A 13445-nucleotide genomic window follows, 5' to 3' on the forward strand; every position below is an offset into this window, starting at 1 on the left:
CAGCTGCTGGGTGAACCAAAGATGGCTTTAGTGATATTTATAGCGTATTGATTGCATAGTTCTTTGTCTGTGATTATCATTCAATAAATACTGATGGACTGAGTTTCTCGGAACCCTGAGATTCATTTTAAGCAGCTTCCAGCATTCTTTCTGTGTATGTGGGGGGAGGTTCAGGAGGCGGTAGAAGGTGGCCATAATAATGTTGTCTTGTGGTGGTAGTAGTTGTTATAATTTCCCTTTTATATCCTAATTCTGGCCACGACCTAACTCACTGTACTGAGACATTTTCCCCCTATAATATGGAGGTATGTTGCTAAGCAACCAGATCAGTAATTGGTAAGTGCTTATGTATAATATAATTTGATTTGAGTTACATACAAAAATATGTAAATGGTTTTTTTCTCTTCATTATTAGATAAATGATTATCATTTGGTTTTATTTTGCCCAAATAAAATAAAGTAACTGCTTTCATTTACCAAAATTAACATGATGTAGTAGAAAGGCCTTGGATTTGGAGGATGGGAAACACGAATGCAAGTCCCAGGTCTGAGAGTCAGCAGTCCTGTGGCCATGGCTAAAGTCAGGGAACTTGCCAAGCCTTCTTCTTTTTTTTTTTCAACCTGTAATGTGTGGTACAAATACCTTCTCTGCTTGCCTCCCAGGGCCAGGTTAAGGATGGATGTGATGATATATAGAAAATGTTTTAAGAAAAAAAAAATCCAGGGTCTAAGCATTGTCTAGAATTCCAGGCTACTTAATCTTGGAACTCTGAGTCTGTTAGTATAATTCCAAAGGCTGGATTGACTAAGAAGTACTGTCCTCCAGCAGGGCACAGAGCCACAGGGCAGGTCTGCACCTATAGAAGAAAGTAAACACATGGCATGGACCCTGAATAAGTGAACAGTGCAGTGACGGTGGCGAGACAGAAGCAAAAGGCCACATGGTCAAGCACCGTCTCATTAAGCATTAAAACATAAGATAGATCATCTCAAGACCAACTGCTGGCCAGGTGCAGTGGCTCACACCTGTAATTCCTGCACTTTGGGAGGCTGAGATGAGAGGATCACTTGAGGTGAGGAGTTCAAGACCATCCTGGGCAACAAAGTGAGACCCTGTCTCTACAAAAAAAACCTTTTTCAATTAGCCAGGCATGATGGTGCACACCTGTAGTCCTCGCTATTCTCTAGGATCACTTCAGCCCAGAAGTTTGAGGCTGCAGTGGGCTATGATCGTGCCACAGCACTCCAGCATGGTGACAGAGCGAGACCCTGTCCTTAAGAAAAACAAACAAAGCAAACAACAAAAAGACAACTGCTCTAAGACTTCGAGAGGAAGGACAATGATCCACGAGGGCAGAAGTCACTGATGAGGGCAACTTGTACGAGTCCTTGAAGCATGGGAAAATTTTTCTTTCTTTTTTCTTTTCTTTTTTTTTTTTGAGACAGAGTCTTGCTCTGTCGCCCAGGCTGGAGTGCAGTGGCACAATCTCGGCTCACTGCAAGCTCCGCCTCCTGGGCTCACACCATTCTCCTGCCTCAGCCTCCCAAGTAGCTGGGACTGCAGGTGCCCACCACCACACACAGCTAATTTTTTGTATTTTTAGTAGAGATGGGGTTTCATCATGTTAACCAGCATGCTCTCTATCTCCTGACCTCGTGATCTGCCTGCCTCGGCCTCCCGAAGTGCTGGGATTACAGGCGTGAGGGGAAAATTTTTAAGGGTAAATTCACAGCGATGATTTCCACTGGTTAACACTGTGCATTAACATGCAAATGTGAATCCATTTCCAAATGATAACAGTGCCTGGCTGTAGTATTTTAACATGATATTGTTTGAGGCTAATGGCCACCATGTTTGCCTCCTAGCAGTAAACATTTTATTTGAAGTCATGTCATGAATTACCTTCCTGCACTAATGAAATAGATAATTTACATAAAAATCAGAAAAAAAAACCCCAAACCCATATGCTTTTCAATCTCTAGAGCTATGGAAATGACCTCCCTGACAGCCAATTAGGAAATACAAAGGTGAAGGCAGATGCTCTTATTCCCGACACGGAGAAGTTCCAGAATGACTAGCATGCTTCTTGGCTATGCCCGAATACTTTTAAGTAGGTGTTATTTCACAATAAAGCATTAATGGTGTTTGTTACATGTGGATAAAGATCTTCACTGTGTCTGGAAATTCTGCCTCAGAACGTAGGATCTTGTTACCTATCCCTGCTGTTTATCATCTGTTTTATTATCTTCTACCCCTATGTCACTGACTGGATGGTTTTTCTAGGGGCTGCTGTGATCTTTCATATCATTGCTCATTATCAGACAGCCGTAATCCTCGGAACATGGAAATAGTTCTATAATGGCACGTGAGCCATGGCAGCCCACGGCAGCACTGGCCATTTTCACATGAAATGGCAGCCTGGATTGTCCTTTACATGCTGACAGAGGAGACTGTCCATCTGCCACCCCCGTCCTGGGTCGGGACCCTTTCTGTTCAGCAGGTGCAGCAGCTCTGAGAGTCTCACAGTTTTTCAGTTGATATCTCACTCGTCAATTACCTGAGTTGGATTTGTAGAGCTCAAATGACCTCTTAATTTTTATAAACATTTTACTCACCTATTTGAGTATTGCACACTTGAGCACCCCTCAGACAAGATGAAATATTCCTAGGATAGGGTTAGGAACACACAGTATTCCTGAAACTTTTAAAGATATAGAGGTCTTTAAAAATGACTGTATTGCCTGATTTTCCTGTCTGTGCCCTAAGGAAGGTTCTATTCTTCATGAAGCTAATAATTTTTAAAAGATTGCTAAGTCAATATTTTAGTAATCTTTAGACACTAAGGATAGGAGATTTCAATTTAATTCTCATGAGATGCACTTAGAATGAGGGGTGTTCCATTTGAACACCCTGCAGTTCTCACAATCCAGGGTAATAGTCTGACAAATAGTCTATTACACAATTACAAAAAAAAAAAAAAAAAAAAGTCAAAATCAAGTTCCCCACTAATCTATATAATTGAGACCTAAGACTTTCCCTGCACTTAAACCCATTGAATCCACCAGATGAGTACGGACCTCAATTTTTTAGGTTTGGGTAGATCTGGCCAATGAGAGCAAGTAACCATCCTATGTGAAGGTCATTTCAGTTCTAAACTGATCCTTGAATTCAGATATTGTCACATTGATGCATTAGGAGTATTGTCTTTTGTGTGAGTTCAGTGAGGCTATGGAGAGGAAGGACTGGCACTCAGAGGGAAGACTGAGCTCACTGGGACGTTCCAGCCAAGGACAGGCTACTGCTCTTCTCTTCGCTGCCTGATAATGCTCAGTGTGGCGTCACTTTTTTTTTTTTTCCCCAAGACAGAGTCTCGCTCTGTCCCCCAGGCTGGCGTGCAGTGGCGTGATCTTGGCTCACTGCAACCTCTGCCTCCCAGGTTCAAGCAATTCTCCTGCCTCAACCTCCTGAGTAGCTAGGATTATAGGTGTGCACCACCATGCCCGGCTAATTTTTGTATTTTCAGTAGAGATGGGGTTTCACCATGTTAGCCAGGCTGGTCTTGAACTCCTGACCTCGTGATCTGCCTGCCTTGGCCTCCCAGAGTGCCGGGATTACAGGCGTGAGCCACTGCGCCTGGCCTGCTTTTTTTTTATAGGTGTTCAGGAAATATTAATTTCATCCTGCTAGAGAGACTTTTTCCTTGAAATAAGGCACAGATAATTATATGAAGCTAATGGGTGTTTAAAGATGTATGCTGGGATAAATAGCTTTAGGAAACATATTGTACTATCTTGGTAAGAACAAGACAAGTAAATATTGCTTATGGTAGTTTTTAAGTTAATTTTTCTGCTACTGGAAATCTTATAAAACAACCCATTCTTTTTTTCCTATGAAAGAAAGAACTTATCAGGCATTAGTTACATAACATACTTCTAGTCAAAATGTCTTTACCTTTTCTTTTTCTTTTTGTTTTTTTTTGAGATGGAGTGTTGCTCTGTTGCCCAGGCTGGAGTGCAGCGGCACGATCTCGGCTCACTACAACCTCTACCTCCCAGGTTCAAGTGATTCTCCCACCTCAGCCACCTGAGTAGCTGGCATTACAGGCATGTGCCACCATGCTCGGCTAGTCTTTGGATTTTAGTTGAGATGGGGTCTCACCATGTTGGCCAGGCTGGTCTCGAACTCCTGACCTTAAGTGATCCGCCCACCTCGGCCTCCCAAAGTGCTGGGATTACAGGCATGAGCCGCTGCGCCCGGCCGTCTTTACCTTTTCAATTCTTTCGTGACTACCTCTCCTTTATGTCCCTGAATAATAAAATTATACATAAATGATTTCTCAACCTTAACCTTCTCTTCTCTGTGTCATTGAAGTGCTGTGTGAAAAGAACGGAAGCTGCTGACCTCTAAGAAATTGGAATATATAAAATAAAGATCAAACAGCTGGTTATCATGATGTCAAAGATAAAATGCTATTATAGAATCTATGGCTATAAAAATGTGATGATATTAATTTTTAGTGTTCTGAAAATTTCCTGACATATTTATTTTATACACACATTTTAAGAAAATAATTTTATATGCATTCTCAAGATGACTTCCTCTATCGCTGTTTTTCTGCACTGAAGCCAACAGAGGCTTTCCTAAATGGAGTAGGGTCCAGGAGTCATTGCAGAATCTCTATACTGGAAGTGGTGGTGGTTCCCCACTGCACGCATCCCTCTCCCTCGTATTCCTGGTAAGCGGTTTTCTACCCACCATATGGATATTTTCAGTGACAAAAAACACTCACTATTTTATGAAGCCAACACATCACTAGTGGGTTACTCCAATTTTGGGGAAAATGTCTCTTATACTTATCAAGCTAAAGATGCTTTTGCATTTCACCTACTGCTTTGGTACCTGTATTACATAGGTTTAACCCCTATTCAGATATAATACAGTACAATGCAGGACACATAGACCTAGATTCAGCCTCGGCTCTGCTACTTATTATTTATTATATTCGTTCAAAGCATCATTGATTAGTGTACTAAATGTTTTACATGTACTGTCATTAAATTCTCATAAAAAGTCTAAAACAGTAGGTATTATTTTTGCTTCATCTTACTATGTGGAAACTGAGGCTTGATAATAATATTTATAATAGTCATGATGATGATAATAGCATTGTCATGTGCCAACTATGTGCCAGGCACTATGCTTAGGCCTTTATAAACATTATCAGAATTTAGATAACTTCCCTAAGATTATCTACCTAGCATCTAGGCAGCTGGATGTTCAAACTAGGTCAGAAAGGCCTCAGGATTTAACTGCCTTGAGCTTCATTTGTTTGTCTGTTAAATGGGGGTAATATTGTTCTCCTCACCAGGGCTTCTGAGATTCAGAAAAATGGCTTATGAAAGTATCTGGCATCCTTGCTTGAAAGATACTTCCACATGTCATTTATTCATTTCTTTAAAGAGAGCTTTCTTCAAAGACTCTTTCCTTCCTCTTTCTCCAGGTTTCTTTTCTCCAGGCCAAATATCCCCAGCTCCTGTAGTCTTCATTCATTCATTCAAAACATACCGTGAGCTCTCTTCCCTGCTAAAATTTACATTCTAGAGGGGAAACAGATCGTAAGCAATAAACATGGTAACTAAGTAAAGCATCTGCTATGTTACAAGATAACAGGTGTCATGGTTGTGAACAACCAAGATAATGGAAATTAGGAGTCTGGGAGTGAGTGGTGTTTTATTTACTGTGGCTGTGTGACAAATTATCCCCAAAACTTAGTGGCTAAAAGCAACAATGATCATTTATCATCTCTCGAGGTTTCTGGAGGTCTAAAATTCAGATAAGACTTAGTGGGTGTGATTTGTCTCTGTTCCATGATGTCTGGGACCTCAGGCAGAAGACTTGAAGGATGGCATCTGGAATCCTCTAAAGGCTCATTCCTTCATATGTCTGGCAGTTGATACTGGCTGTCTTCTGTGTTCCTCAGTTCTTTTCCACATGACCCTCTCCATGTGACCTGAGCTTCCTCACAGCATGAGAGCTGCGTTCCCAGGGTGAGTGTCTCAAGAAAGGGAGCCAGGGAGAGGTCATTACTGCCTTTTGTATCTGAAGCTCAGACGCTCTACAGCATCACTTCCATTACATTATGTTGGCCAGGGCAATTTCAGAGTTTTGCTTGGGTTCATAGACCCCCACCTCTCAAGGGGAGAGTATCAATGTCAGGTTGTAAGAAGTGCATGTGGGAGACACATGGATGCAGCCATCTTTGGAAAGTACTGTCTGCCATGATGGGCAAGGTAGGTTCATAGATAAGGTAACATTTGAGCAAAGATTTAAAGGAGATGAGGGAGTGAGCCCTTATGCCCATCTCCATCTGGGTAGGGCATTCCAGGCTGATGCAAGAGCCTGTGCAAAGGCCCTGAGATGGGGATTGGACCAAGAGTATTTGGAGGCTAGGATGACTGGAGCAGAATCATCAAAGAAGAGAGTAGTAGGAAAGGTGGTCTGAGGGATATGGGGGGAAGTGACAGACCACGTAGGCTTTATAGGCCACTGCAAGTACTTTGACTTTTACTCTGAGTGATATGGAGAGCCAAAGGGAGGGCTTTGAGCAGACTTAAATTTTTAAGGAGTTACTCTGGCTTCTGGGTGAATAGGCAGGTGGAGAGTGAGTACAGAAGATGGGAGACAAGTTAGGAGACTGTGGCAGCAGTCCAGCAAGAGAAGTCTGTGGCTCTGACCAAGATGGTAGTAAAGGTGGTGAGAGGTGATGGGATCACAGATCTACTTTGAAGTCTTAGCCAACAAAACTTCCTGATGGATTAGATGTGTGAGAAGAAGACAGGTCAGCACGGAAGAAGTCATTGGAAGGATGGAATTGCCATTTTGTGATACAGGAAAGGCTGAATGTGTAACAGCTTTGCAGGAAAAAAATCAGGACTTCAGTTTTAGAGATGGCAAGCTTGAGATGTTTATTAGCTATCCAAGTGGAATTGTTGAAGAGGTAATTAGATACATAAATAAGGATTTCCAGAGGGGGATCTAAGCTGGAAATAAAAAATTGATTAATCATAGGCATTAAGGATGTTATTTAAATCGTGATCCTGGAAGATAACACCGTTGAGTGAAGCAGTGAAGAGGACAAGGACTGAGCCCTGAGGCCTCCATCGTGAAGAAGCTGGGCAGAAGGGAGGGAACCAGCAAAGGAAACTGGAAAGGAATGGCCAGGGTGTCCTAGAAACCGAGTAGAAAGTGTATCAAGGAAGAAGGACCTACTCAGTGCTCTGATAGGTCAAGATGGGGCTGAGAACCATTAACTTGAGCAATCATGGTGGTCATTGGGAACCCAGACGAGCAGTTTCAGATGAGTCGTGGGACGCATGCCTGAATGAAATGAGCTTATAGATAATGGAAGGAGAGGGACTGAAGAAGGCCAGCACAGACAACACTTTCCCTGAGTTTTGCTGCCAAGATGGGCGAGGAAGTAGAACAGTAGCTGGCTGCGGAAGAAGAATCAGGAGAAGGATTTGTGTTTTATGTTTTAAGATGAGAGAAAGAACGTGTCTATGTGCTGTTGGGAATGATCTAGTAGCGTGAAAGTTTGTAGGAGGGAGAGGGAGGAGGGAAACCTTGGAGGGATATCCTGGAGTGTGCTTTACTTTCAAGGATTTTTGCTTTTCTCCTTGGAAAACATCAGGGGATGTGTGGGGTGGGCATGGGTGGCAGAGATAAGAAAAAGGAAACAGCCATGAGGCTACTGCCCGTTCTAAGCTGCCTTTCAGTGTCACTCCTTCCCCTGTCTGTCTCTCCATGTGGACTGGGAACCCCAGCAGGTAGGGGAGTGGGAACCATAGCCATCACCTGGCCCTTTGTACACTGTGAAAAGGAACCCTGAATGTAGATGGACAAACACCACCTTTTAGTTCCTAGCAGCTCACTATCTTCCTTCTTCTTCTAGTCCTCTGAGACACAGGCAGGCCGGCTTACAAGCAGGGAGGGATCACTGAGCAGAGGTGCGTGCAGGTGTCAGAAGGCCACGTGATGCTTTGTGCCAATGACTGACCTGGGATGAGTCGCTGTTCATTTAGGGAGAGAATCTCAAAAGGAATGACTAGTCATTGAATAATTCCATTTCACCCTTGATTTTAGAAGGAAAGTGCCAGGAAGGATAGAAATGAAATCATGAAAAAAAAGTATTCCTAGTTTTTTCTTTTCACTGATTGAAAAGAAAGTGTCCCGTGCCTTCCCTTTCTAATCATCCCACAATAGGGTGACTTAGGGTATCTTCCCATCAAAATCGGTAATTCCTCACTTATCTCATTCCCTGTATTTCACTCCTGTGACATAGATTTTCAGTTTTACAGATGAGAAAAATTAAGCTTTGAAACGGTAACACCATTTGCTATATTTGTGCAGTGGCAAATTTTTAGCTCGGAATTTGTCAAAAGAATGACACTTATGATACAGAATTAAAACCAACTATCCCAGACCATTAAAAGAGACTGGGGTCAGGGAGGGAGAGGTGGTGCAAACGGTGTTGCTTTTGTCTTTCCAACCTGCCTCTCTCGTGATGTGTTCTGCAACTGGTAAGACCATTGGATGAATTATAAGGTTTTAATCAGTAGAATAAAGTCAGCGTGGTCCTTTCATTTTAAGCAGCAGCTCAAACATTTCAAACATTTGATGAGGAAATTAGAATTCTTAGAATAAGAGTTTAGTGTGTAAACATCAAGAATTAATCCAGAAGTGAGTATATTAGAGTCTGTGAAATGCCTTTGCCTCACACTGCCCCTTCCCCTGTTTTCTTCTTCTTTTCTGTAATAAGATTATCATGGTTTTGTTTTGTTTTTTCTTTTGAGATGGAGTCTTGCTCTGTCGCCCAGCCTGGAGTGCAGTGGCACTATGTGGGCTCACTGCAACCTCCGCCTCCTGGGTTCAAGTGATTCTCCTGCCTCAGCCTCCCGAGTAGCTGGGATTACAGGCATGTGCCACCACACCCGGTTAATTTTTGTATTTTTAGTAGAGACGGGGTTTCTCCATGTTGGCCAGGCTGGTCTCGAACTCCTGACCTCAGGTGAGCTGCCTGCCTCGGCCTCCCAAAGTGCTGGGATTACAGGTGTGAGCCACCATGCCTGGCCAAGGTTATCATGTTTTAAGTGTTACAGGATTCTTGCGTGATGGACAATGTCATTGGAACAGCCTATGTTATTAATGATGCTGACAGCCTCCCCTCCCACCTTTCTCTGCCTTCACACTCTATGCGCCCTTTAATGCTTTGACCCCTTACTCCTTGCACTTGACCATGAATTGCATTTTGTATTTAAAGACCTCCCTGCACAATATCCTCTTCTCTACGTGAGCAGACCATAGCCTCAGCGCCCTGCACCCTGGCAGGAGTTCACCTTCTGATTTGGTGTTATATTTCTAAAACCAGTTTGATTTTTCCCGTTGCACTGGGGCTTGTGTTTTTCTTCCGGTGCCCTGTACATAGCATGCCTTGACTGGTCTCCACATGGTTCTTCATCAGACTGGTTTGGATTTTACAAGGTGTTAGAGTTTTTAAATTGGCTCATGAGGTCTCTCGCACTTGAATTTATGCCAGAGAAGTTGTGGAGTGATTAACTTAATGGGTGCCCTTATCCCCAAAGATGCCCGGCTTTGTTCCTGCTTAAGCTGAATGTTGGTGGATAACAAATAATTCTTTGTAAATCGTGATTGCAGAATCCTGCTATTTTATGGCTTTGTTTTTCCTTTTGCTGTATAAATGATTGGGTAGCTCGTTAAGTTCACTCTGTTAAGTAAGGGATGGCTACAGAGGACACTGAGCAGGAGGAGAGAAGGAATGATTAGGCCTCAGGAAGAATGAGGGGTTTTCTAAGAGAAAGAAAACATGTACCCTAAAACCTTAAGTATAATAATAAAATTTAAAAAAAAGATAGCCCCCCCCAAAAAAAGAGAAAGAAAACGAAATAAGCCTAGCATATCTGATTGTACAATCATTTTCCCCTTATTGTTCCTTTTTTATGTTTTCCCCTCCAGAGCTGCCCAGAAGTTAAATCTGTCTTCTAAAAAGAAGAAACATCGGCCTTCCACTTCTCCTGCTGCCGAGCCACCGCTCTTTGCCACCAGCTTCAGTGGGATTCTGCAGACCTCCCCTCCCCCAGCCCCGCCCTGTCTGCTGAGGGCTGTCAACAAGGTGAAGGACACCCCGGGGCTGGGCAAGGTAGGACCATCCACCATCCCTGCCATTTGCCTGATGTGCGAGGTTCTGGATCAAGTTTCAGGAAGAAGAAAATGAGGGCTCCAATGTATTAAAATAAGACGGTGCCAGGGAGAAAAGGAGGCAACATGAAATTCATTTGCAAGTCCTGAAAATGGTCATGGGTTGCATACACTAAGTAGTAAACTAGGACCTTCAAATTGTAAGAGATCTGATTTGCTTTTGGTGGGAAAAATCAGCTTCGCATTGTTTGACAGAATCGTGGCCATTTAAAGAAAAGACACAAAGGCAGGAAATACCGAGGCAGGGGTAGGAGACCGAGGGAAGCCACAGTACAAGGTACAGAAATGAGACGTAATGAGGCCTCATAATTTCCCTGTGACACTTGCGGGTTTTTCCCTCCTCTTCAGAGAAATCCTGATTTGTGCTTTGAACCAGACCGCCGAGGGGATTTGTGTGGAGCGTTTGCAGTTATGCCTTTCTAGCCAACAAGTGCGATTGCGAATTGTTACAAATGCTTAGGAAGAGATGTAGGATCGTGCTTACAAGCTGTTGCTCAGCTACACTTGGGCTAACTTTGTTTTTGAATGTCATTTCTAAATTCTTTCTCCCTTCTGAGAAAAGCGTTTGGGTGAAGTAACTTACGGTTTACTCATCATTGGTGAATAAGCCAGGGCTTATACAAACATGTAGTGAAAGAAAGAGGTGGCAGTTTTATTTTTTGTTTTTATCAAAAGTAGGAGTGGTGCACACGACCTCACTGGTCCTTTGCAGACTTAACCTGACTCCAGCCCTGGGCTTCGTTTGGCTGGAGTTGCTAGTCTTGCTGAAGCTCTGGAGCAACTACTAAACTGTGCGGATTGAGATTTTACTTGCTCAGATCGCAGACTGCCAGTCCCCTGGGTACCCACACATGGTCATGCCTGGGTTTCTGGGCCTCAGAAGGCCTCTGTCTCTCTGGAGTCTTCCCTTACACCCTCTACCCTCTCTTCTTTTCTCCTTTCCCTGTTTCTCCCGTGTCCTTCCATGCTCTCCCACCCTCAATCTCACCACCTTGTTAGGAAGGTATTAACTTCATGTGGCACTTTTCCCAAGAAGAGTTTAAATTTCAAGATTACATGGAATAGGTCAGGCACTGTGGCTCACACCTGTAATTCCAGAGCTTTGGGAGGCTGCAGCAAGAGGAGCACTTGAGGCCAGGAGTTCGAGACCAGCCTGGGTAACATAGCAAGACCCTGTCTCTACAGAAAATTTAAAAGTCAGCTGGGCACGGTGGCAGATGCCTGTAGTCCCAGCTACTCAGGAGGCTAACAAGGGAGGGTCACTTGAGCCCAGGCGTTTGAGGCTGCAGCGAGCAATGATCGTGCCACTGCACTCCAGCCTGGGCCACAGAGTGTCTCTATTTTTAAAAAACTTACATTGAACAGAGCAATGCTTCCTCTGATGGGAAGCACCCAGTCCTGGAGCTTTCCTTGGTGGTGGGCCGGGCAGATAGTTTTCAGCTGAGGGCTTTCCCAGGCCCAGCAGTAAAGTAAGACCCAAGGATGCAGGGCGGCGGCGGCCTGGGCTATCTGCACGGCCTGCCCCAGCATCACTGGACATGGAAGCAAGTGGGAAAAACAGTGTGGACCAGGACTCCTGTCCAGGACAGGACTCAGTGGGTGGGAGCCCCCGAAGAGGGGCCATGGTACCCCACAGGGGCACACGGGTGTGATCGTGGATGGTTGATTCGCTGCCTTCTAAGGAGGGTGGGTCCAAGTAACTGCAGGGATCTTCTATTCTTTTTTACATTTTTTTATTTTTAATTGTGGTAAGATACAGATAACATAAAATGTACCATCTGAACTGCTTTTAAGTGTACATGGGCTCTTGTTTTGCAAAGAGGGATTTGGAACTTCAGTGCCGGAGCTGAACTGCCCTGGACACAGTGAAATCAAGCTGTCAGTGCAGTGACCTTCCCCTTCTGTGCTCTAAGCCACACCCCACTTCTCTTCTGAATAAGTGTGAGCAGATGTTTAAGTGGTATCTCCTTGAAAAGGTGCCAGATGATTAGCCAACCTGGGGTGCTCATGTACCCCCATACAGCCCTGTCCAGGGCCCCTCAAAATGAAGCACATCAGAAACCATCCTCCTGCATCTACAGTACTGGCCTTGTCTGTGGTTCCTAAAAGGGTTGATGTGGATGCATCTTCAGGTGGCTCTGACCTCTCCCCTCTATCCCTAATGACCTCCCTGGAATTCTGAGACAAGGACATCAGGGTGCCAAGGCCAGGGACCAAAACAGCAGAAAGAGTGTCCCAGCCAGCGGGATGACCCAGCACTGACACAAAAATAGTTTGGAGGGCAAAGGACACTGGTCCAATCTTGATTTGATGATGTACCATATGTAGTGACCACAGGTACGGGGCCTTCCAATGAGGAGTTATGCTTGTTAGTAAACTAAAGTTTGCATTTCACATTTTTTTTTAAATTAAAGATATCTCTCTCACTCATTTGCAATCCAAAATGCAATCAAAGCGCTGAGTTCACCCATGAGACTGTGTCTTGGAGCGGGGCATTGGCCTGGGGTCACAGAACATAACAGAAGGTGTGGCTTCCATATGACCAGTGGTCACGTGGCAGCCGAGTCCACCCTCCTGTCCTGTTCAGGTTTCTGGGGCGTGGGTGACAGTGCGGGGGAGGAAGTGACAGTTGGAGAGAATGTGTACCATGACCGGAACAAGAAGTTGGCTGGGCGCGGTTGCTCATGCCTGTAATCCAAGCACTTTGGGAGGCCGAGGCGGGCGGATCACGAGGTCAGGGGTTCGAGACCAGCCTGACTAACATGGTGAAACCGCGTCTCTACTAAAAATACAAAAATTAGCCAAGCGTGGCGGCGCACACCTGTAATCCCAGCTACTCAGGAGGCTGAGGCAGGAGAATCGCTTGAACCTGGGAGGCAGAGGTTGCAGTGAGCAGAGATTGCGCCACTGTACTCTAGCCTTGGCGACAGAGTGAGACTCCATCTCAATAAAAAAGAAAAAGAAAAAGAAAAGTGAGAAGTTAGCAAGACCCTGCCTCTTCCTGCACGGAGCATCTGGTTCTCCCATTTCAGCATGCTCTTACTCTGCCCTACCATATGGTGCCAAACTGCCAGACCTCGGCGAAGGCCCATCTTCCCAGACTCCTGCTTTCTCCACCTCCACTGATATCTCACCATCATTAGGAACAGCAGTTCTTTATACCCATGTG

The 13445-nt window shown here is 44.4% G+C and overlaps 1 protein-coding gene across 2 annotated transcripts in view; it reads left to right on the forward strand.

Annotated features, from left to right (window-relative positions):
• KIF26B (kinesin family member 26B) overlaps positions 1-13445 on the forward strand; it is a 580448-nt gene that overhangs the window by 388365 nt on the left and 178638 nt on the right. For both annotated transcript variants that reach the window (XM_055233556.2, XM_055233557.2), the window contains one exon: positions 10034-10217. In XM_055233556.2, coding sequence (XP_055089531.1) covers positions 10034-10217 — 184 coding nt within the window. The remainder of the gene's footprint in view (positions 1-10033; positions 10218-13445) is intronic.

Source organism: Symphalangus syndactylus, chromosome 19, assembly GCF_028878055.3.
Source record: "Symphalangus syndactylus isolate Jambi chromosome 19, NHGRI_mSymSyn1-v2.1_pri, whole genome shotgun sequence".
NCBI classification, from domain to species: domain Eukaryota; kingdom Metazoa; phylum Chordata; class Mammalia; order Primates; family Hylobatidae; genus Symphalangus; species Symphalangus syndactylus.